We start from the raw sequence: 21,350 nt of genomic DNA, 5'->3' as shown, positions 1-21,350 counted from the left end.
CCCTTTTACCATATAAACACATTTATAAATGAACCCCTGAACCTTTTCAGAATAACCCAAATACTTTCTAAAATACAAACCAAGCCCTTGCCCCTAAAAAATATTTACAAAGAAGCCCCTGGACCCCGGTTTAGCCCTAATCACTCCTTTAACCTATCATTTCATACGCCGAACGACCTCGGATCTACCTAAAACTTTATCACGCCTATCATAACATAGTTTTGGCCATGCCATTAAGAAACCACTCGAAAATATCACTCCTATCACCATATCATAATTATTTCCGAATCGAGCTCAACGATAAAGCTTTTATTTCTTTTTCCTGATTGTGTGTTTGTTTGTTGCGTCGTAGACCACGGTGTGAACGAAGGAGAGCCCGTTGACGAGCAGTACTATGAGCCAGCGAACGAGGACCAGTTCCGCGACCCCGAGCCTGAAGGACAGTGCTTCGACCAGGACCTCTCCGAAGGCTTCGAAGACGGCAAGTTCAATCCCATCCTTTGATGCATGCTTTGGTCCTAGTTTTTATAAACACAACCTATTGGCCTGTTTTACAAAATTGCATATGTTTTGCTTGCTGAAAACACGGTTGGATAGCCACCCCTTGATTTGTTATGATCATTCCTTGACCACCTAGATTAATGTCTGATTTTGCTTGGATGTTAATCGATACTAGAATGCTTAGGACCTGCTACTTTATACAACGTGTTTTATAAAGAAAAAGTGTGTGTGTGGGAAGGGGTAAAAGTGGATTTTCGAAAGATGAGTCTAGACGGGATGGATGGCATTTCAGTGCGATTTGCCATTTGGTGTGCTCGTGCCAGTGTGGCAGGGCAAAGACAGGAGATGTCCATCTTGTCACCCCTAAGGACCGAGTTGGTGTTACATCTCACCTAACTCCGCTTTCGTGCAAACCACTCGACCGTTGTATGGGCAACGGCTTAGCATAAATCCCACTAGTTAGTCTGATAGCCATCAGGAGAGCTGAGAGCAACGGGTGACTAAGGAGAAGGGATAAGCCCCGAGTGACTTATGCCCCGGTTAAACCTAGGTGAAAGGTCGATGACCCCTTGGTGCATCCCGTGATGGCTAGTCAGGTCTAGCTAAGGTGGGTAATGGCTTTGTTGGGATCTGCACCGACAGTAAGGTGATCGAGTTGCGGTACCCCGCTTGTGGGTAAAGTTGCACACCTCTGCAGAGTTAAGAATCTATTCGAATAGTCCGTGCCCACAGTACTGGGCGAGTTACGGTGTGGTCTCACAACTTGTGTTTACTATGGGATGGGTTGGCGTGAGTTGTTTTGGAAATGTGTCCGACAGTTGTGACGTGTGCTACGGCGGACGAGGAGTCCGGTAGCAGTCTTAAAATTTGGATCCTGTGAGGATCAACCCTTGGTGTTACTCGGTATAAGAAAACTAATTTTAAAAATGCTTTTTTTCAAACGAACCCATGCATAAAATATTGCTTTCCGAAAATCGAACCCTAGCCTTATCCTTGATTTACCCTGTGCATTATACTCTGTTTATACCCCCCTCCGTGGGTGTGGTTGGACTTGCTGAGTACGTTTGTACTCACCCCATTCTTTATTTTTACAGAAGAAGATCCAGATTTTGTACCTGACGACGTTGAGTAGGGGTGCCGTCCTGCACCCAGCTTTGCCTGTGGATTTGGGTCACCCGCAGGAGATACCGCATGGCGCAAGACTCTGATGATTTTCTTTTTATATTTAATATTATTGCGTGTGTATGGATTGTAATCCTCGCTATAGTGGCGCTTCTCTGATCACTACCGCGTAGAGTTGTACGGTAATGAACCATCTGATGTAATAAATGTGTCATCAGCCTCCTGGGACTGATGTTTGTAACACATTTAAGTCTTCTCTTATGAGGGGACGCTTCACGATGTCTCTGGTGGGGGTGCGCAGGATTGAACTGCGGACGGTCCGCCACTTGGGCGCGGACAGTCCGCAGTAGAGTCTAGGATTTTGTCCAGAGACGTTGACGTCTCTGGTGGATTGAATACGTGAACTGCGGACGGTCCGCCATGTGGGGCCGAACAGTCCGCATGTAGGATTAGAAATTGTTCTAGAGACATTTTTGTCTCTGGGGGTCGGTAGAATGATACGGCGGACGGTCCGCCACTTGGGCGCGGACAGTCCGCAGGGTATTCCAGTTGAAGTAAAATAGTTACATTATTGAGCTGCACTCATTTATTTCATATGCATACGTGTAGCATCCGCAGCTGAAGGCGCCGTATTTGAGGTGATTGCGGCACCGCAGGAGCAGCCGACGCAAGCCCAGGAGGAGAGGTGTGAGCACCCGGGCCAAGGCCCGTCTGACCCCAATTCTGTACAGCAGCCCGAAGGCAAGCCCCGGTGCACATCCTATTAATTTTAAATTATGACACATATATATGTATTTATTAGTTATGCATTACGTTTAGGAGTTGTTTTGAAACCCTAGTTGCATGAACCCTGGGTGTCCTTGAGTTGTACTAGTATGTATAGGACGATAGAAATGCTATGCTAGATAGGGTTCGGTAGAAGTCGAGTAATTCTTGGTTACTCGCGAGATATATGATAACTTTATGTTTTTAGATATGAGTTACTAATTTATGTATGAAAGTCTTGAAATGAAAGAAAGAATAGAATCTGAGACCGGGCGGGAGAGGTGTAGTTCCGCCTGTGTCGGTTAAGGACCGATCCGTTGTTGGCCCTGCTGATCATGTTTGAACTGTACTAACCGCATGCCAGGAGTAGGAGGTAGTCGAAACCGGTAAGCCGAGTACTGCCTTGCTTCGGAAGTACAGAACTTCTACCCACCTCTTAGGGCGAGTCGAGTGGCCGCGGAGAATTGGGATGCATGAGTTTACTTTTGTTGGTCTCTCGTAGGGCTCGGCTGACTATATGCAGGTGGGGCGGTTCTGTAGTTCAAAACAGGGAGGAGAAAAGTTGGTGCGTGTGGTCCGATGGGGCTAATGCGTGCCGTGTTGGTTAGGTCCACCTTGCAAGGTTAAATCGAATCGATTCGCTGTCAGTCGCTCTCGGATATGAGCACCTTGGTCACTGCGTCGCAGCGTAGTGTTGTGATGGAATAATGGTTATGCCTATGTTGATGAACATATGATTTATTATTTATTGTTCTTCTATGTTTGCTCTAGATTTGATTATGCAAATATTAGACTATGTTAATTTATATAGAACTTGGGCTAAAATAAGGAAAGTGAGGAATTACTTTAGTCGCTGTTTTCTGCAAAATAACCACCAGCCAAAAGCCTTGCATGTCTAGATATGTGGGCTAAGTTATACCCACTGGTCGGGTAAGCCTTCCTGAGTATTAGTATACTCAGGATTTGTTGCCACAATTATTTCAGGACACGCAGATGTAGACTTCTGTCCCTACTGCGTCAAGTTCATTCGTCGGGACGCAGAGGGATGGGAGGTTGTGGAGCCAGATGTTTAGTTAGGAACCTTCCGAGGTTACACTTTTGGTAGTTGTAGGCTCTTTCGAACTCTAATTTCGGTATTGTAAAGTTATAAACTATGGATGTATTCAAATGGGGTTTATAAAACTTAAGGTGGAATCGTATGTATATTTGTTGTATTTTCAAATATGTGTCGTGCTTGTACCATCTGCGTCCACCTCCGCGTGGGACTATCGGTGATGTTTCGATCGGGACGTGAGTTAAGAAAGGATCGCCAAATTAAACCGTTAAGCTAATGAGCCCGATGTGTTCAAATGACGGCCATTACACTTAATTAGAATTTTAATTTGGCGGTTCGGTCGCATCTTTCGGGGCAGCGCTCCACATCACCATGCCAAGAGAGATGGCAACGACACAGCTATGTGACCTGAGACCACCCTCCCATGTGCCGCCGCAATACTACTCTACGCTGCCCCACATCACCATGCCAAGAGAGATGGCAACGACACAGCTATGTGACCTGAGACCACCCTCCCATGTGCCGCCGCAATACTACTCTACCTTCTTGCTACTGTGCTGTTGGCAGCTTTGGAAGGAAACGCCGTAACAACGTCATCTTCCGATCCCAGCAAGACACGCTGCAAACAGTCCTGAGGTCCGCCCGTGAAGACTCTAGACTTTGGGGATGCCGCCTGCCGATTGATCATAGACACATTAGTGTGTCTTGGTGTTCTCTCTTTGAATCGGCAATGTAACACTGATGAAAAATGTAAAACTCTTTGTATTCTGATGGGCCAATCAGGGCCAGAGTAATGAATCAGGTGGGGGATCCCCCCCCCCCCGGTTGACCTTCAAAAAAAAGCACACAATTCTCTTAAAGCTTTCACACTTAGTATATTCACATGCTCAATCTAACAGAAAAGCGTTCAAATATCAACTGATATATAAGTAACAAACGATACGTTCTATGACCTACTACTGGTAATTACTAGCATGCTTGCACGATCAATCTTGTCAGTACTCCCACTTGCGCAGATCCATGCCTTCCGGCGGGCTGGGCTCGATCTTCTTGGAGCCGACGTCCTCCCAGTTGGTCGACAGCACCGTGCCGTTGGACTCCTGGAACGACTTGGTCATGGCCCGCCGCATGTCCTCGTCCGCGTTGCTGAAGATGTCCTGGAAGAACTTGTTGGCCGCCGCGTCGCCGTCCAGCTTCTCCTCCTTCTCCGCCCTCTTCACCTCCGCTTCGATCTTGTCCCAGTCCTTCCGGCCCCTGGACGACGGGTAGCTCGGCCTCTGGGCGCCGGCGGCGGCGGCGGCGGAGCTGCTCCCGCGCGGTGCCGCCGCGGCGACGAACCTTGGCTTGTCGGTGTACTCCAGCGACGTCCACGTCGTCCCCGGCTCGGCCTTGGCGAGGCGGACCTCGATCTTGGTGGAGAGGACGGCGAACCGGCACTCGTCGGGGACGATCTTGCCGAACAGACGGGGCTGCAGGTGGTACGGCGCCTCGCCGGGGACCTCCACGGACACGCTCAGCAGCTGCTCGCCGAAATCCACCGCGACGTGCTCGGGGGCTACGCCCTTGGCGAACACGGTCACCACCACCTCCGCCGCGCTGTTGTAGTAGTCGGGCCGGTACTTGGGCTTTTCCGCAGAAGTCGGCGCGGGCGTGGGCACGGTGGCGGCGACGGCGGCGCTCGCCTCGGACTCCATCGGCTTGGGCGCCTTGTCGTCGATCTCCCTCATCAGCTTGGCGAACCGCGCGTCGCCGGGGGCCAGGGCGGCGCCGGCCTCGACGGCGGCCCGGGCGGCGTCGTACTGCTCCAGCTTGACGCAGGCGTGGGCCCTGCGGAGGTGCGCCCGGGGCATGGCGGGGTCGAGCTCGGCGGCGCGGGCGGCGTCCGCGGCGGCCGCGGCGAAATCTCCCATCTTGATGTAGGCCTGGGCGCGATCGGCGTAGAGCGCCGCGGAGGGGGGACCCGCGGCAATGGCCTGCGTGTAGAGCGCGGCGGCGAGGGCGAAGTCGTCGTCGAAGAAGGCCTCCTTCGCCCTGTGCTCGAGCTCGGAGGGTGTCGGCGTCGCCATGGCTGCGGATGCGGCGGCGAAGTCGGCGAGGCTTGATCGAGGGAGGCCGCGTGTTTCCCGAGATTTTGTTGGCCGCTGTGTACGTGACCACGACGTCGCGTATTTGCAGCCTCTGCTGGCGCCCACGGGTTGGTTCGTGCCGGGTATCTAGGGCGTGTTTGATTTCACGCTCCTAGCGAGCCTGGCCGATGAGCCTGGCTGTGGCCAGCCAGAGCCAGGCTCCACCCATTCACGTCTTATGTTTGATTTGTTTTCTCCTGTGAGACATGCTGAGTTGGTATTTGTGTTTGATATGGTACAAAGATGGGTAAAGTAATCTTGCATCTGGCACATGGTGGCCTTATCACCCCTCCCCCGCTTTGGCATTTTATCAAACACTCGGTGGGCGGTGTTGAGGATGGCGAGCACGGTGCCACGAGGCTGCGGCGGTGGGGCGGCGGCGGGAGCACGCGCTCATGGCGGGCCTCCGCTCGCCGAACGTCATCCCTGCACGACGGCTCCTACAGCCCGTGCACGTGTAGTCGGCGGAGAGCGGGGAGGCGTCCTCGACCGCCGTGGGGAAAGAAGACGAGAGGGTGTCGGCGTCCTCGACCGCTGCGTGGAGGCGGTGCTCCGGGAACGGGCCCCCGCCACAACTCCCTGCGCGGCCAGCACGCCGTGGCCACGTGCGCCGTTCTACACCGGCGACGCCCTGCGGGTGCCCTTCCCGGCCTCGCCTCCGCCGCAGGCCGTCGGCGCTCCTGGCTTCATCGTTTCTGCCGGCCGCGAGCCGATCCAAGAGCACCCACGAGTGCGCAAGGGCTCCTGGCTGCCGCGCCGCCACTCCCTGGCCGCCGGCGAGCCACCCATGGCCGGCGTCTCCGCTCGCCCGCGGGCGGCGGCATGAGGGACGAGGCAACGGGCTTCGACTCCGCGGTTGAGCGTGGGGAAGAGGGAGGTGAGCATGGGGAGGTAACCGAAGACGAGCACAAGCGCCGGAACGAGCATGGCTCCAGAAAAAACGCTCAATCAGGAGCGTGCGGCCAGAGCCAAGAGAGAGAACGTTTTTTTTGCATCCACAGGGACAGGCCGGGGAACAGGTAAACGAAATCAAACACGGCGCCCTGCAGCTGACGGGCTCGGGCACACAGTTTTGCCCATATCAAACACACGCTAGACTACCCATCTTCGACTCCAGTTCTTGCCAACTTCAGCTCAGCATCGCAAATTTCTTTCCCCTTTTTTCCTGCAAATTTAATCAATTTAGAAAGGTGAAATACCTTGGTTTATGGAAAGGGGTAAAAAAGATCAATTTCGAGAAAAACAGGGCTCTGTTGTGGATGCCAACCTTCGCACAAGTGGACTGTAGCGGAGCATATCCCTCCAGGTATCCGTTCCATCCGAACCATCCACCCTCGGGACAAGCCCTCTCGTCGCGCTCGAACTCCGGAGCATGCTCTCCACACCCGCCGCCGGCGGGCGCTTCCGCGTGGGGGGAGCTCTCCCCTGGAGGCTTCGTCCGCGCTCCTGCCTAGCATCGCCGCCGGGCTCCAGCGGCGGCGGCGGCGAGCCTGAGTACGTTTCTGAATTTCGCTTTCTTTGGGTTGCTCTTTTCTTTCTATAAGTGAAGGGAACGTGTGTGTGCTCTGCAGAAAGGCCAGGCCTTTGCTCGTGGAGCGGTACCGGGACGGCGTCACAAAAAGGTTCTTCACTTCTGAATTCTAGATTTTGAGAATGCCATCTGATATTCTGATTTCCCTGTAGTACATCCGAACTTGCAAAGATACTGTCAAGTGCATTTTGAGTCGGAGACGATAAATTGGACAATTATGCCAAATTTCTTAATGTTTAATCGATGTGGTGGGTAGATATATGTCGGTTGGCAATTCTAAGATGGAAATTCGTTTGGAGAAGCATGAATCTTCGGTGAACGCAGTTGAAAATGAGCATGCGGATTCTTTGATCCCACAGGCTGTTAGGGACTTTGTACTTCCAGCGGGGTTTCCAGGTGATCCTTGACATCTCTCCGTTCTCTGTGTTCTCATCCGTATACTTGACAGCAATGTTTTAAAGGCGACAAGGCGACCCAAGGCGAGCTGGGTACGCCTGGACGCCTAGGCGACATGGCGTGGCTGTTTCCCAAGGCGAGCTGGGCTCGCCTGGATGCCTAGGCGTCGCCTAGGCTAAACCTTTAGAACTATGCTTGACAGTTACTCTAGTCAATTGTTTCACTGAAAAGTGATTTTTAAAAGCTAGTGGAATTAGCCACTGGAGTGAATTGTTATTTTCTGTTCTAGTTTTGTAAACTGTTTTGGTTGGGAGCTTTGCATGCCAGTTTTGTCAATTCAATGCATTCTGAGACAAAGATACATCACCATTGTCATCAAAAGTAAGAAACATAATGACAAATGCTGGTATTCTGGTAACATGTTATGGCTCAGTTTTGCCTAAATTCTGTTGGTAGCTTCAAAATTTTGCACACGTTTTAGATGTACTATAACACAAAATGTTTGGGCGGCAACCTAACGATGTACCTGCTGCTCATGGCCCGTAACATAAACTATGCCCGACAGATATGAAACTATACCACCTGGTAAATTGACTTTTTGTTCTTTGTTTCTTTATTTTAGAATCTGTTACGGTTGACTACCTGGAGTATATGCTATTGCAGTTCCCAACAAATGTGACAGGATGGATCTGTCATGTACTGGTTACATCAAGTCTGCTGAAGGTACTTCTTAATTTGTTAGTCAAGTGGTCCAATTACGTAACTCATATTTTGTCAGCGAAACCTTGCTCCTGTTACCAAAGAATGAAGAAAATTGAACTTACTACAGTATCTTATTTCACATGTGATAATCAGACTTCATTATTAGATAGTTCACAAAATAAGGTAGACAATATGGTTAAGATTTCCTAAACAAAGGGGGGAAGAACTCCAGTTTCAAAATGGCCTTACTTTCCGGTCAGATTTTGATGGCGAACCTTATTACTATGTTCTCTGATGAGCAAAATTACAGTGAAACGTGTTGCCTAATTTTGATATTGTTGTATTGTTGGCAATAAATTAGTTTTAGAGTCAGGCTTGTTTTCCAACTCATGCGTTTTAACCAATATGTTACATATTTTCAAAATATACTCTTCAACCATAGCCTTCTGTCACCATCACTGATTAGCTAATTGTAGATTGGTACAGGCTGTAGGTGTGGGGTCTTTTACAGGAACTTCAGCAGCTGCATCTGCTGCTGCTATCAGGTCATAATCATCTTTTCTATTTATACCATTATGTATGTTATTGAAAAGTTGAAACATCAGAGTCATTTTTGGGGAAGAAAAAAATATTACATTAATTTCAGCTTCCTTCTCTTCTATTCTTGTTTGGTTATGTTAATTATACTCCTATAGACGAGAGAATTATCTGTGTCATAAGTCATGACCACATAGGAGAGACATACATTTTTTTTCTCAAATACGCAGAAGAATAGAGAGACATATAAGCACATGAAAACTCGGGATGCGAATGTGAGTAGTTGATTTCATCTTATGAGCACAAGTGCATAACTAACTTGAACCTTGTTGATTCAACTTAGATGGGTATCGAAGGATGGCATAGGGGCCTTTGGGCGTCTTCTCATTGGTACGGTTATTACATTTTGCCATCATTTCAGAATATGCTGTCCAAGAAGACTTATGGATGGCAATATTTAGGTGGACGTTTTGGAACACTTTTTGATGATGACCCAAAGAAGTGGCGGATGTACGCCGATTTCATTGGAAGTGCTGGAAGGTTGACACCAAGTCTTGTAAAACAATAAAGCAGATCTTTAAAATCAACTTCAGATTGTCTGATAAAGAAACAAAATTCTCTTCTTAAATTGTCTGCAACATTTTGCAGCATCTTTGAGCTCATCACTCCACTGTATCCAGGTTACTTCCTCCCACTTGCATCATTGGGGAATCTTGCAAAGGTGTTCTGAAAATATATTGCTCTCTTGCATTTAGTTTGTCAGTAGCAGACATCTCCTATTGGCCAGTAAGACCATTGACTCCAGATTTTTAAGCAGGCTGTAGCAAGAGGATTTAAAGACCCTTCCTTTCGTGTGATCCAAAATCACTTTGCAGAATCTGGAAATCTAGGAGAGGTTGCTGCAAAGGTACCTACTGCATTGCGATACTTTTCTGATAGTTAGCTGTGTCCTAATATCTTCTTAAACTGCAGCGTCGATGCTGTCACAGCCTCTGATCTGCGTTAATCAATTTTGTATCATGTTACTTTCTCTACAGATAATGGAAAAAATATTACAATCACTAAAAAGTTCCTTTAAACCTAAGGATAAAAATGCCTTAAAAACTCTTTTGGCTGTGAACTACATCTTTTCTGCTCAGGGTATCAACAGATCTTGCAAGAATATTTTTTTTGCAAAATTTCTTTTTAAGAAACAATGATGTATTTTCAGGAGGAAGTATGGGAAGTAGGATCCCAGCTGATAGGCCTTTCGATCGGAGTACTTATAATGGTATGTAGATTATTTAAGCTTTACCTTTTGTTTGTATTAAACTCCCTTTCAATATGCCAACCTTATCGATCAGTTCTGTTATTGCACCAAAGAAGACACGTGCCTTTTTTTTGATCCATTTACAGTTGCTGTTTAATACCAGGATACATCAGGTGTAAAGTCATCATACTTAACTCTTACTCTAACATGGCTGAGTGTTCGTCTTCTACATCTTTGGCTGCGCTATCAGTCCCTATCAGTTCTCAAGTTCCGCACAGTAAGGTGCTTGATTCAAATTGTGTTTTGCTTGATGAAATGGAACAATTTATGTAGCCATTGAAGATTTCCATGAGAAGGACAGGCCTGGCGCAGTGGTTAAAGTCACCCCACTGAGCCAAAAGGTCCTGGGTTCGACGCAGCCTCTCTGCATGCAGGGGAAAGGCTTGCCTCGGTTATTCCTTCCCCAGACCCCACTCACGTGGGAGCTACCAGCACTGGGTCTGTCCATTGAAGATTTCCATGTTTAACTACATTTTCCATATACATTAATGCACTATAGACAGGGTAGCCCCTGTGAATATTTTATTGATCACCTTTTTTCCTCTTCATGGTAATATTGGTAGATAAACCTAAAACGTGGTCGGATACTTGTGAGATCACATGTCGCGCAACATACAGTTCCTGGTGACATTTTCTTCTCTTGACTATTTTGACATTTTCTTGGTCATTTTTTTAAGCAGTTCTAGTAACTTCTTATTAGCTGGTGTTTTTTTCTTACTATTTTAGGTTATATTGTTTGCAATGAGGAAGAAAACATTTTAACATGGGAGAGATTCTTGCATCCACAAATTTCTTTTGGCGTGCCCATGGAAAGAATGCTTGGTGGTGAGGAATCCAGTGAGATGGTATGAATAGTTTGATTCCATTTAGTTCAGTAGATTCATTTTTCCCAGCCTTGGCTTTACAGTCTGTAGTTGTGCTTCCTTGCGAAGGAACCTGGGGAGTTAAAATTAATGGGGGTGTCAAGACATTATGTCTGATTGAATGTCTGCTCGGTCATCGTTAATGTTTTAGGACTCATTTATAGCTCAGTTAGCATCAAAGAGCATGGTATCTTCGTTTCTTTTCTTATCCCAGCCTTGCTCCTGATTGACATCTTTTTTTTTTTTTGCCTCTGATGGTGTTTCTAATTACTTTTTCGCTTTCCGCGCATTCAAGTTCGATTGGTCTATCCTTGAATCAACTAGAAAGTGATCAGAACATGCCCACTTTTTTTATGAAAAAGTGTGGTTCACTCAGCAACTTTTTCATTATTGGATCATAGTAATATGTTTCTGCGAAAGAATAATTTTAATGTTGGTGAATGCCAACAGGAACCAGTAGCTTGTCTGCAACTTAGTTGAAATCATCTGTAGTCGTTACTTGTAAGCCATAAGCTATCCAACTAATGGATTTTTGGTATCACTTGTTCATGCATTTTTCAAACCTGTCCACTCTTGAATCAGCAATTATGTCTTCACCATATTATTTAAGTTTGTCGGTACAAATCTTGTAAACTCTTGGACAGGTGAATAGATTATTGAAGTTGTACAAGAATGAGAAGTATGTCCTCTTCGTTGAGCAGTTTGGATCAAGAGAACCAAAATTTCTTGTTGCTTTCAAGGTGTTCTACTGCTGAAATTGCGTATAATTAGCTGTGCATCAGATCAAGAATGCATATCATGTGTCTGCTTCACTTATTTTCAGGAATCGGCTACCAGCATTTCGGTCCTAAGAAGCCTCTGGCAGGCACATTGGCTTCAAAAAAATCTGCAAAACCAGGATGACGTTTTCTCTTGGTTAGAGGATAGCATTCTTGCATTAGAGCTTGGATTTACTGACTTCCTTGAGCAAATGGAAAGAGCTAGCTGGGATCGGAACCAAATCATTGTGAAAGTGCCAAAAGAACCAGTTCTGGTGTCAGAATACCTGAACCAAGATGTTTAAGATGCTCTGTTGCTTAGTAATTCCCTCCGGACGTACTCTCCGGCGGCAACGAATTTGTTCCTTTGAGTGGTTTAAGGGTTCAGCCGGTGCTAACCTAGAGACAATATTGAAATTTCTTTTCCAAAGCATGATCTTGACCTGCTGAATCAATTGCAACTGCCAACTGAACATTGGATATTTGGATATCAGCCAAGATTCTCATGCGGGTGATGCTTATAGTGATCTAACAATCCATATTGTAAGAAACTATGTTTGGCATATGACCAGATGTTTACAGTTTACCGTGTGAAAAATGGAAATGCTATCATTAATGCATTAGCAGCTTGTGTGCTGTGCAAAGGCCCTCCAACATCGCCTATTTCCATGACTATTTGATATCTTATGATTATCATTCAATCTGATGCATAGACTATCCTGTCATTCGCATGATATTACGTGGTTCTTTGCAGAGAAGCGGAGTGGCAGACTCGTATTACTTGTTACTTTGCTTAGAATTCATTTTATGTACCCCTACGGCTTCTCTATGCACACGGATAAAATAGTCGCCCTTTAAATTTCAGTTCATCACTCATCAGCATGGGTAACAAGTGACGACAGACAAAAAAAAAAGAGAGCTCCAATAAGAAATTTTATGAATATAAACTGCATCCAGCCAAATTGTACAGGAGCATTTATATATTAATATTGGATGACAGTTAAAAGCCCACTCTGATCAATGCCCATAAGCATGTCAGGATTCAAAAGCATCAGAAACCTATTTAACAAGATCCAAAAGCATCAGAAACCTATTTGGGGGCATGGGCTCAAGTAGACCACTATGGGTCTTCTGCATCTTAGCTATGGGGCGAGATGGTACAAAAGATTTCTTGTGGATCTTAGGCGGGGCTGGTAAATGGCTGAATTCTTGTCAAAATTGCTGCTTGACGAAGGACACCAAGTATCAGACTTTTGATTTGCCTTTTCCCTTTGTGGTACAAGTGAAACGAGTCTTCTTTGCTTTTTTGCTCTTTCTGCCAGAATCCCCATCTGAATCGTCATCACTACTATTGTCATGCTTGCCATTTGTTTTCTTCCGGGAACCTGATCCATATATGTATTCCTTGGCCTTCTGCTTGGTCCTTTCTTCTGTAAGTTCATCTTCAGTCTTTGGTTTCCAAATGAAAATGGACCTGCAAGGACCACCTCATGAATTGTGAGGAAGGATCTAGCATTAGATAGTGATGCTGACTACTTATACATCGATAGTTATACCTTGAGCTTCCTGTTGCTAGGATATCATCTTGCGGATGTAGCTTATTTACTGGGCTGATTGTTGTTATGTCAGGGTCCATCACCTCAGCCAGAAGCTTCCCAGAACTGGTATCTATGAAATCAATCGGATGCAAAGCAACACCATTGTAGTTCTCACTTATGTAACGACCAACAACCGCAACAGTTTCTGTGTAATCCTGCAGAACATTATCACCCGTTTCAAAATTGGGCACATCTTCATGAAATAATAATAAAATTCAAAAATGAAAGGAAGTTTTAGTTATAACTGAAACCTTTGGGTCCCACTCAGCCTTGAAGGGAGTCAGGTGACGGTTGAAATCATGACTGTGTACAATTTCTCTACTTGGGGATTGCAGATCACCGAAAATATAGTCCCATACACGAATCCGGTTGTCCTGACATGTTGTCAAGATCTTATTACCACTTTGTGGAGAAAAATATCCTGAATTAACAACCCGTCCATGAGCAAGGTTGGCAAGGGGTGAGTTGGCTTCAAGCTTTCTTGTATCCCAAATACGGGCCTAATAATCAGAGATGTGGAAATATTAAGTATGAAATAAGAAAAGGGGATATTGTACATATGCACGACACACTCACATAGTGATCATTTCCACTGCTCAGAAGAACTTCAGGTCGGGCAGGGCTGCAATGAAGGGTGGTTACCTTGCTACCCTTTTTATGTATGAGAACCGGATGTCCAATTCTTGTCTTTGATCGTCTATCCAGGCTACAAGAATTAAGAATAGCTTACAACAGAATGCCAAGGCATATTTCATACATGCAAGTTTTACAACAATATCTCTGAATTCAAATATAAAATAATCACTGATGACAAACTGTTTGAATTGAGCTAGCAAACAAATGAATCAGATGCATCACATCAACAATTCAACCAATTGTTTCGAAGGAAGCTGCATATATAACCATATTGTGCACTGTAAGGTATAAATCTCAGAAATGTACCACCCACTTCCTAGAGATACTCACAAGTAAAGAAAACCAAAGTTATCTGCCACCAAAATAAGACCTTTGTCAGTGTTTAAGTCCATCCCATATATCATGCGCCAAGAGCTCGGACCCTGTTGTGACCAACAAACAAGGACTGGGGTTCATTAAAAACAAGCCCACAATTGATGCAAATCAATTCAGATCAATGCTATCTAATTACAGTACACGATGCTCGTATATGGACTGAAAAATAACATCTCTATAAGTTCTTTACTTCTTTTCGACGCTGCAATCGTAGAAGCTTGACTCGAAAGTAAACTTACATTCCAACCATTCGGGTTGAGATTTAACAACGGGGAGCCCATGCCAGTATCCAAGTCTGTGCAACTGATAGTACCATCAGAGGAAGCTGTATATAATATCCCATCATTGGCGTTATCAATCCTGAACAAGGTCATCATGTTGCAACATTTTCATCCTTGCAAGAGAGAGACTGATAACAACTATCAAGGAATATTCTTACTTCATACTGTTCAGAATGCAGAAGTGCACAGAATCATATGTAATCTTCTCATGCAACTTAACATAATCCCAAATACCCAGAAGCCCTTTCTGTGTGGAAATAAAAAAGATCCATTAGTACTTGGCTACATGTTCCTGCAATATAGCCATTTTTGCACACTTGCAGTGCAGAATATTTGTAAGGAATTTAAGAGGGCAAAACTTCAGGGGTCTCCCTTGGGGTATCTCTTTCAAAAAAGGAATTTAAGAGGGCAACACGGTTCAACAGTAGGAGTGCAATACCTTGTCTCCTGATAAAAGAACATTGTTCTTAGTTGGATGAAATTCCAAGCAAGTCACACGCCTCTGATGAAATTTTATGTTTCCAGACACTAGTTGGTTGGGTATCAGAAATTTGGGCTTAGCCTAGCATTGTAAAGAGGAGAAAACTGACAAATGTGGTACTAGAAAAGAAGAGCAATATGAGATATTGCAATTGACAACAATAAGAATACAGTAATACAGAGGATTAGGCATTAGTCAAATCTCACTCAGTACCATGGAAATCTTGCCCTTGACTTGGCTCTGAAAGACATAATCTAATGAAGTGTTTGTATTCCTTCTAGGGGCTGGGATAACACCATGCTCCATTGCTACTCTATGTGGGCAGGTCAAGGTTGTATGACCTGTTTATGAGGAAAACATAGGGTAAGTGACTCAAATAGAAAACCAACATTCGTATCATTTTCATCTAAGGATACGTGATCTCTAATTGGCACCCTCATACTCCACGATTCATTTGGTACTGTTCATAAAGCTTCTGAATCGTAAGTGAAACATGTAAAAGATGAGGCATTCAAAGGAAGCAGCTTTAAATTTTTCTGCCAGCAGAAAAACAACGAAATACTATGTGCTGATTCATCAGTGCAACTTCTTTCAGATTTTTTAAAAAAAAACAAATAATGCCTAACCTACTTTCATGAGCATGAATTACTTAGACAAGAATCCTTCAACAATGATATTTCCGCATGTAACACGAACAATATTTCATAAACAACAATCCTTGACAGCCCCATCCACAATGCAAAAAAAAAAACCAAAATTAGTGACTCTTGTACTCCAAAAGCACAAAGAGATAATCACGCAGACATAGATGTGAGAACCTGGCATCTTGCATAGGAAGCAGGGCTTCATGGGGCAGTCGATGTACACGGCCCCCTTGAACCCTGCCTCGTGCCCTGTCTTTTTGCACACCTGCAACCAGACACAACAAAGAATACATGAGTTCCCCAGCACGGGAAATGAATAAAGAAAGGGTACCACGGACACCATAAAAGGAAAGTTTTCCAACAACGAAGCACAAATATTTTCTGAATTCAGCAGAAAAGAAGAGACATTTACATACCAAGACAATAAACAAATTAGTTTAAGATGATTCGAAAATGTAACAGTCATTTCCCCGTTATTTGACCCAAGTAGTGCATAAATAGGTAGGTTATCAGCGGACCGACTTAGCATCCCCAAATCCCGATTTTGCGCCGAGGACGAGAGGCAACATCCGCTCTCAAAGACGGCCACAGCGAGCGAAAGAACTACTTTTCTCGCTCCAAAATTCAAGTTAGGCTCGAAGCATCAGCGGGGATCATCTTTCTGAACATAAATGGAAAGGACAGAGCAGAAATACGAGGAAAAAGAGCAAGAAAATCGTGATATTAGACTTGTTGCACCGACCAGTACCTTGCACACTTTCTTGAGGCTGATGGTGATCCGGCCCTTCCTCCCGCCCCTCTTCTCCCCCGCCGCCGCCGCTGCGTGATCCTCCTTGACCGCGGGCTCGACAGCTGCCGCCTCCTCCTCTTCCTCATCAGCGACTTCTTCTCCGGACGCTTCCGCTTCGTCTTCCTCGTCGGAGGATGAGGAGGAACTGTCCTGCCGCTGCTCCTCTTCGTCGGAGGCCTCCTCGACGGCGTGCCGCCCGCCGCTGCGGCGGCGGCGGTTGTAGACGAACTGGGCGCGGGTGGTGGGGCCCATGTGTCGGCGACAGGCCGTGGCCTCGGGAGGCGGGAAGGGGAAGGTGTGGTGGGGAACGGGGAGACGACAGACGAGGCGGTTCGTTCGGTTGGGTTTGGGGTTTATGGGTTGGCCAGGGATTGCTAGCCTGCTACCTTGCTTTGATGTCGGTGCGATCAAATGGAAATGAAGCAAGGAAAAGGTCCGATATTTCTTGCTGCACGAGTTTTGATCAACGCAACGCACAACACTGCTATTAGATTAAGTTCATAAGCTTCACATTCACATACTTTAGATACCTTAATGACTCCTCTAATTAAGAAAATTCCTCCCTTATGTTATGGGCATATCACGGAACAATCCTGCTCTTTTCTTTGGTAAAAGATATTTTTCCCGTATATTCAATCTTAAGAGCTACTTGCTCTTAAATTCTCTCCTCTAATTATTCGATTACTTACTTAATCTTATTAAAAAGAAACTTGTTTAACAGCCCAATTGTCCAAATTATTCGAGTTGGATATGTCTACTCCAATAAGATTAAATGTCGTTCAGGATTCGACTTTGGTCACTAATTTTTCATCAATAAGAGAAATTACGGTACAAGTCAACACACACCCTTCGGGTCAACACATAATTGTCATGTAAGTCTCCTCTACCATCTTCTACTATCATGAAAATGCATATCATGCTATGACTTCTAGGCGACTCAGTCCCATCTCCCTTTAATTTATAAATATTTACCATATATGTCTAATTTCAGCGCAACTTTTAGCTAAGTAGTCATGCACCTATCAGTTAATATGCATGGCATATTCTACAAAAGGACCAAATGAGATTGAGATAGTTAACTTCTTAGTTTCGATTGCAACTCTAATGGTGCTCTATTCTATTTTGAACCGGAGTATTCAAAATGAGGCATTTTACATGAGTACTCCCGTGATTAAAGACATACTCCCGTGATCTGAATGATGCAGCTTATTGCCAAGACCAGCTGTTGTGCGCCATAGGAATGAACACCTGGTCAATAAGTCAAGAGTCATGAAAAGCTCGTACAAACAAGCTTTTTTTTCAATACGTGGGTCTAAATAATTTTCCTTGTGCTCTAAAATTTTGCTTTCTTTAACTTTTCACACTATGGTCTCCACTACTATAGTAAATTTATCTAAGGCGGGCATAATATCACTGTTAAGAGCCATTTACTGAGGCGGTCGGGCAACTGCCTCAATTAATCTATTAATAGAGGTGGTTGTACAGCCGGCAGCCCAGCCACCATCGTTACCAGAGGCGGGTTGCCTCAAAGATCTTTTTTAAAGGTATGTGTTAATCCCATTTTGTAGCAGTGCTCATCTCAGCACAAACTCTTTAAGATAACAAAAAAAACTTAAAGTTTTTGGCTGAAAAAAGTATGTGTGGTGGATCCACTCTTGTTCATTTAGGGCATGTTTGGCATGGTTCTGGAGCTAAACTCCAGCAACTCCAAACAATTTTGTAGCAAAACTCCATGGAGCTCCAAAACTCTACAGCTCTAGTTCAAATTTCTTTAGAGTTTTGGAGCACCTCTTTTGCAACTCCAATAAGCTCGAATATAAATCTACACTAGAGTTGTGGAGTAATTACCCACCACTGCTATGCATTACACAAAACGGTGCGTTCTTTCTTTCTCCCCTCGCGCCTCCCCCTACTGAGCGCGTCCCTCTCCGTGGCCGCCGCCGGCGCCGCCACCTGCAGAGCGCCACCCCCTCCCCTACCACCACGCCAGGCCCACCCTTCTCTTCGTGGCTTTCGCCGCCACCTGCAGAGCGCCGCCCCCTCCCGTCCCTCAGCGCCAGCGCCGCCCTCCCCTCTGTGGCTGCCGCCGCCACCCCCTGCGAAGCCCCGCCGGCCCTCCCTCTTCGCCCTGACCACCGTTGCCACCACCTACGGAGCCCTGCCGGACCCTCCCTCCCCGCCATGGCCACCGCCACCTGCAGAGCCCGGTGGCCCCTTTCCACCCTACCGGCCCCGCTCGGGCTGCGGTAGGTGCGGCGGTGGTGGGGTCTCCAGCCGCGGAACTCCCACAGGCGCCTTGAGACGACGCCGGTGGCGACTGCGGAGGCGCTGTACCCTGAACACCAGGAATGGAGGCCGCGAGGAGAGAGAAACAGAGCAAGCATAGGAATGGACGCAACTCGTGAGGAAGAAGAGAGACTAAGAGGATGACATGTGGGGCCATGAGTTGGGTAATGATGTCAATCCACTCTAAACACCATCTCTTTTGGAGCTGGGGGTACCCTTCTAGCCAAACACCCAATGTAGACAGCTCCAACTCCACCAGAGCTAGCTCCACCTGGAGTTTTGGAGCAGAGCTGCTCCAGACAGAGTTGGAGCCATGCCAAACAGGCCCTTAATCTACTCCCTCAGTTCCAAATTATAAGTCATTCCAAGAATCTTGGAGAGTCAAAATTTTTTAAGTTTAACCAAATTTATACAACAAGATAATAATATTTACGATACCAATTAAGTATCATTAGATTCTTTGTTATTTATATTTTTATAGTATACTTATTTGATGTCATAAATTTTTGTATTTCTCTCTATAATTTTGATCAAATTTTGAGATGTTTGACTCTCCAAGATTTTTGGAATGACTTATAATTTGGAACGAAGTAGTTCCCAAAAAGCATATGAATGTTTTTATAATGCATGGTTCGTGAAAAGCATGAACATGAAAACATAGGATTGATCCCATTTCCAAATACTATGTACGCAAAAGACAACAATTGTTTATTGGATTATTGCATCGGATGCTTTATCGAAGAAAAACACATTAATGATATATGCAGAAATAATAAGAGAGGAGATAGAGACAAGACACATTGCAAATCCCCCTCCAGAGTTTCTTTGTTGTCAAAAAGGGTGACTCAGTTTCTTGCATAGCTGCTGGCTTAATAAATAAAGAAAAAGTTCATCTCTTTACTAGGTTGTGGAGGAGTGCGAGTACGATTACTTTCTTTGTTGTCTGAAAAAAACATGAGTCCAGATATCTTTAGATTACAAATGGAAGGGGCGGAGCCAGCAATCAGTTGCTTCTCAGTCTCGTGTGCAGGTACGAATGTGCCTGTACAGATGTAATCCGAAAGAAGAAGGCCATCCAAAATATAATTCAGAATATACAAAAGAAGTCCGAACTTTGTAACTGGGGTCAGAATTCAGAAATGGACACCTCACCCAGCCATCATAAATCTCCATGGCAATTAGACAACACGTACCCCTGACGATACCAGTGTTCACCTTACCGGCGGTAAATCGTCGGTTACCGGTGATTTTTACCGTTACCGCTACTTGACGGTAACACTTACCGGCGATAAATTTAAAAAAAATCGTCAAAATTTAAAATTTTCAAAAAAAAATTATTTAGTAAATAGCAGTTTACCGGTCGGTTTACCGATCAGTTTACGGTCGGTTTACCAGTCGGTTTATTGGTCGGTTTATCGATACCGCTAAACGGCGGGATTTGCTTTACCGCCGGTAAAACGAACCCTGGACGGTACCAGTCTACCAGGGGATGTCGCACAGTTGCGCAGCGCACGACACCGGACGTACCCTACCCACTGACAGTGGACCATCCCGTGGCTCCCGTAGTCCCGTATCCACATCCGAGCGGGTAGCCCCGACTATACGGTGACACGGTGTAGTATAAAGCCGGGGCCCAGAGCATGGCGGTGCCGGGGACGTCATGGGTGGGGCCCGTCACGGTGTTTTCTTGTGGCATCGGTGGTGGGACGACGCGTATCGGACCCACGCATCAGTGGACGGAGGATCAGTGGTTGCATGTCTATGTGTCTGTGTACCATTTCTTACTGGCGATGAGGAGACTCCATTCGACCAGGGGAGAATTGGAATCGAGATCGCTTCGCTCACGCACTGACTTCCGATCACAAATAACTGGCTTTTTTTTATCATTGATACATGTGGCCCTGTTTAGTTCTCAAATTTTTTTTCACAATACACGTCACATCAAATCTTCGGACACATGTATGAAATATTAAATGCAGTTGAAAAAAATACTAATTATACAATCTAACTGATTAGCACGAGCTGAATTTTTAAGTCTAATTAGTCTATAATTAGACATTATTTGTCAAGTAATGACGAAATGTACTACAGTATCAAAATCCAAACTTTTTCACCAACTAAACACACCCACAGTCTTTAAAATACAATTTTTTATTAGCATTGTTTTACTACAAAATATCTAACAAAAAAATTTTATATGAAACTAAGTTTTGGAAAAGCTCTAATTGCTTCATTTTGAAATATTCAAACTCAGATATAGAAAAATAGTATGCAAATAAAGTCTAAAGTAATTGACTTATGACAACCATAAAGCATCACTTATTTGTGATGAGTATGTCCCCGCAAGTTATTCTGTCCATTAATCTTCCTTTCGAAACTCTTGCTCTTACTTAGCTCACCGAGTATATTACTAGTCTCGCTATTATTAGTAGTTTACTTTTCTTATGTACTAGTTTAAGAATATCAATTATAAAAATAAACAATGTGCGTTATTTTTTTGTTAACAAGTACTCCATATGATCAATCCAAATACATAAGCAATAAATGATCTTTTTTTTGCGAGGAAGCAATAAATGATCTTACCCTACATGAGAC

General features: G+C 45.2%; 3 protein-coding genes across 8 annotated transcripts; 1 reads left to right on the top strand and 2 right to left on the bottom strand.

Moving 5' to 3' along the window:
* Positions 1 to 4,271: 4,271 nt before the first annotated feature.
* Positions 4,272 to 6,584, bottom strand: LOC120672026 (protein SGT1 homolog). The gene has a single exon (XM_039952317.1). The coding sequence runs from the start codon at positions 5,506 to 5,508 to the stop codon at positions 4,438 to 4,440; it is 1,071 nt and encodes a 356-aa protein (XP_039808251.1). The 5' UTR covers positions 5,509 to 6,584; the 3' UTR covers positions 4,272 to 4,437.
* Positions 6,585 to 6,907: 323 nt separating this feature from the next.
* On the top strand, positions 6,908 to 12,333 carry LOC120672025 (protein root UVB sensitive 5-like). 5 transcript variants are annotated; one of them, XM_039952313.1, is made up of 15 exons: positions 6,908 to 7,062; positions 7,140 to 7,190; positions 7,356 to 7,495; positions 8,118 to 8,218; positions 8,684 to 8,742; positions 9,078 to 9,124; positions 9,196 to 9,274; positions 9,383 to 9,455; positions 9,552 to 9,641; positions 9,945 to 10,004; positions 10,147 to 10,260; positions 10,607 to 10,667; positions 10,770 to 10,888; positions 11,551 to 11,646; positions 11,730 to 12,318. In XM_039952313.1, the coding sequence occupies exons 1-15, from the start codon at positions 6,941 to 6,943 to the stop codon at positions 11,967 to 11,969; spliced, it is 1,452 nt and encodes a 483-aa protein (XP_039808247.1). In that variant the 5' UTR covers positions 6,908 to 6,940; the 3' UTR covers positions 11,970 to 12,318. The 5 variants fall into 5 exon arrangements, with proteins under 5 accessions (XP_039808247.1, XP_039808246.1, XP_039808248.1 ...); XM_039952312.1 differs by lacking the exon at positions 9,078 to 9,124 and having other exon boundaries at positions 8,674 to 8,742; positions 9,156 to 9,274; XM_039952314.1 differs by lacking the exons at positions 9,078 to 9,124; positions 10,147 to 10,260 and having other exon boundaries at positions 8,674 to 8,742; positions 9,156 to 9,274.
* A 256-nt stretch (positions 12,334 to 12,589) lies between these two features.
* On the bottom strand, positions 12,590 to 16,833 carry LOC120672024 (DNA damage-binding protein 2-like). Of its 2 annotated transcripts, XM_039952309.1 has the most exons (11): positions 16,428 to 16,832; positions 15,854 to 15,944; positions 15,249 to 15,376; positions 14,994 to 15,116; positions 14,713 to 14,801; positions 14,513 to 14,633; positions 14,229 to 14,320; positions 13,839 to 13,968; positions 13,514 to 13,762; positions 13,221 to 13,417; positions 12,590 to 13,138 (listed from the first exon to the last, which is right to left on the bottom strand). In XM_039952309.1, the coding sequence occupies exons 1-11, from the start codon at positions 16,719 to 16,721 to the stop codon at positions 12,910 to 12,912; spliced, it is 1,743 nt and encodes a 580-aa protein (XP_039808243.1). In that variant the 5' UTR covers positions 16,722 to 16,832; the 3' UTR covers positions 12,590 to 12,909. The 2 variants fall into 2 exon arrangements, with proteins under 2 accessions (XP_039808243.1, XP_039808245.1); XM_039952311.1 differs by lacking the exon at positions 14,994 to 15,116 and having other exon boundaries at positions 16,428 to 16,833.
* Positions 16,834 to 21,350: the final 4,517 nt, after the last annotated feature.

The sequence above is a fragment of the Panicum virgatum genome, chromosome 5N (genome assembly GCF_016808335.1).
Source record: "Panicum virgatum strain AP13 chromosome 5N, P.virgatum_v5, whole genome shotgun sequence".
NCBI classification, from domain to species: domain Eukaryota; kingdom Viridiplantae; phylum Streptophyta; class Magnoliopsida; order Poales; family Poaceae; genus Panicum; species Panicum virgatum.
Note: the sequence above shows the minus strand (reverse complement) of the source record. Positions and strands in the feature narration are given on the sequence as shown.

What these genes read in the sequence shown, in the direction of transcription:
- LOC120672026 (XM_039952317.1), bottom strand. Translation starts at nt 5,508, where the DNA reads ATGGCGACGCCGACACCCTCCGAGCTCGAGCACAGGGCGAAGGAGGCC.
- LOC120672024 (XM_039952309.1), bottom strand. Translation starts at nt 16,721, where the DNA reads ATGGGCCCCACCACCCGCGCCCAGTTCGTCTACAACCGCCGCCGCCGC. An exon ending in TTCTTTTATCAGGAGACAAG is followed by an intron (nt 14,802 to 14,993) that starts GTATTGCACTCC and finishes ATTTCCACACAG; the next exon opens with AAAGGGCTTCTGGGTATTTG. An exon ending in AACTTTGGTTTTCTTTACTT is followed by an intron (nt 13,969 to 14,228) that starts GTGAGTATCTCT and finishes TAATTCTTGTAG; the next exon opens with CCTGGATAGACGATCAAAGA.
- LOC120672025 (XM_039952312.1), top strand. Translation starts at nt 6,941, where the DNA reads ATGCTCTCCACACCCGCCGCCGGCGGGCGCTTCCGCGTGGGGGGAGCT. An exon ending in TTACATCAAGTCTGCTGAAG is followed by an intron (nt 8,219 to 8,673) that starts GTACTTCTTAAT and finishes AGCTAATTGTAG; the next exon opens with ATTGGTACAGGCTGTAGGTG. An exon ending in AATTTCTTGTTGCTTTCAAG is followed by an intron (nt 11,647 to 11,729) that starts GTGTTCTACTGC and finishes ACTTATTTTCAG; the next exon opens with GAATCGGCTACCAGCATTTC.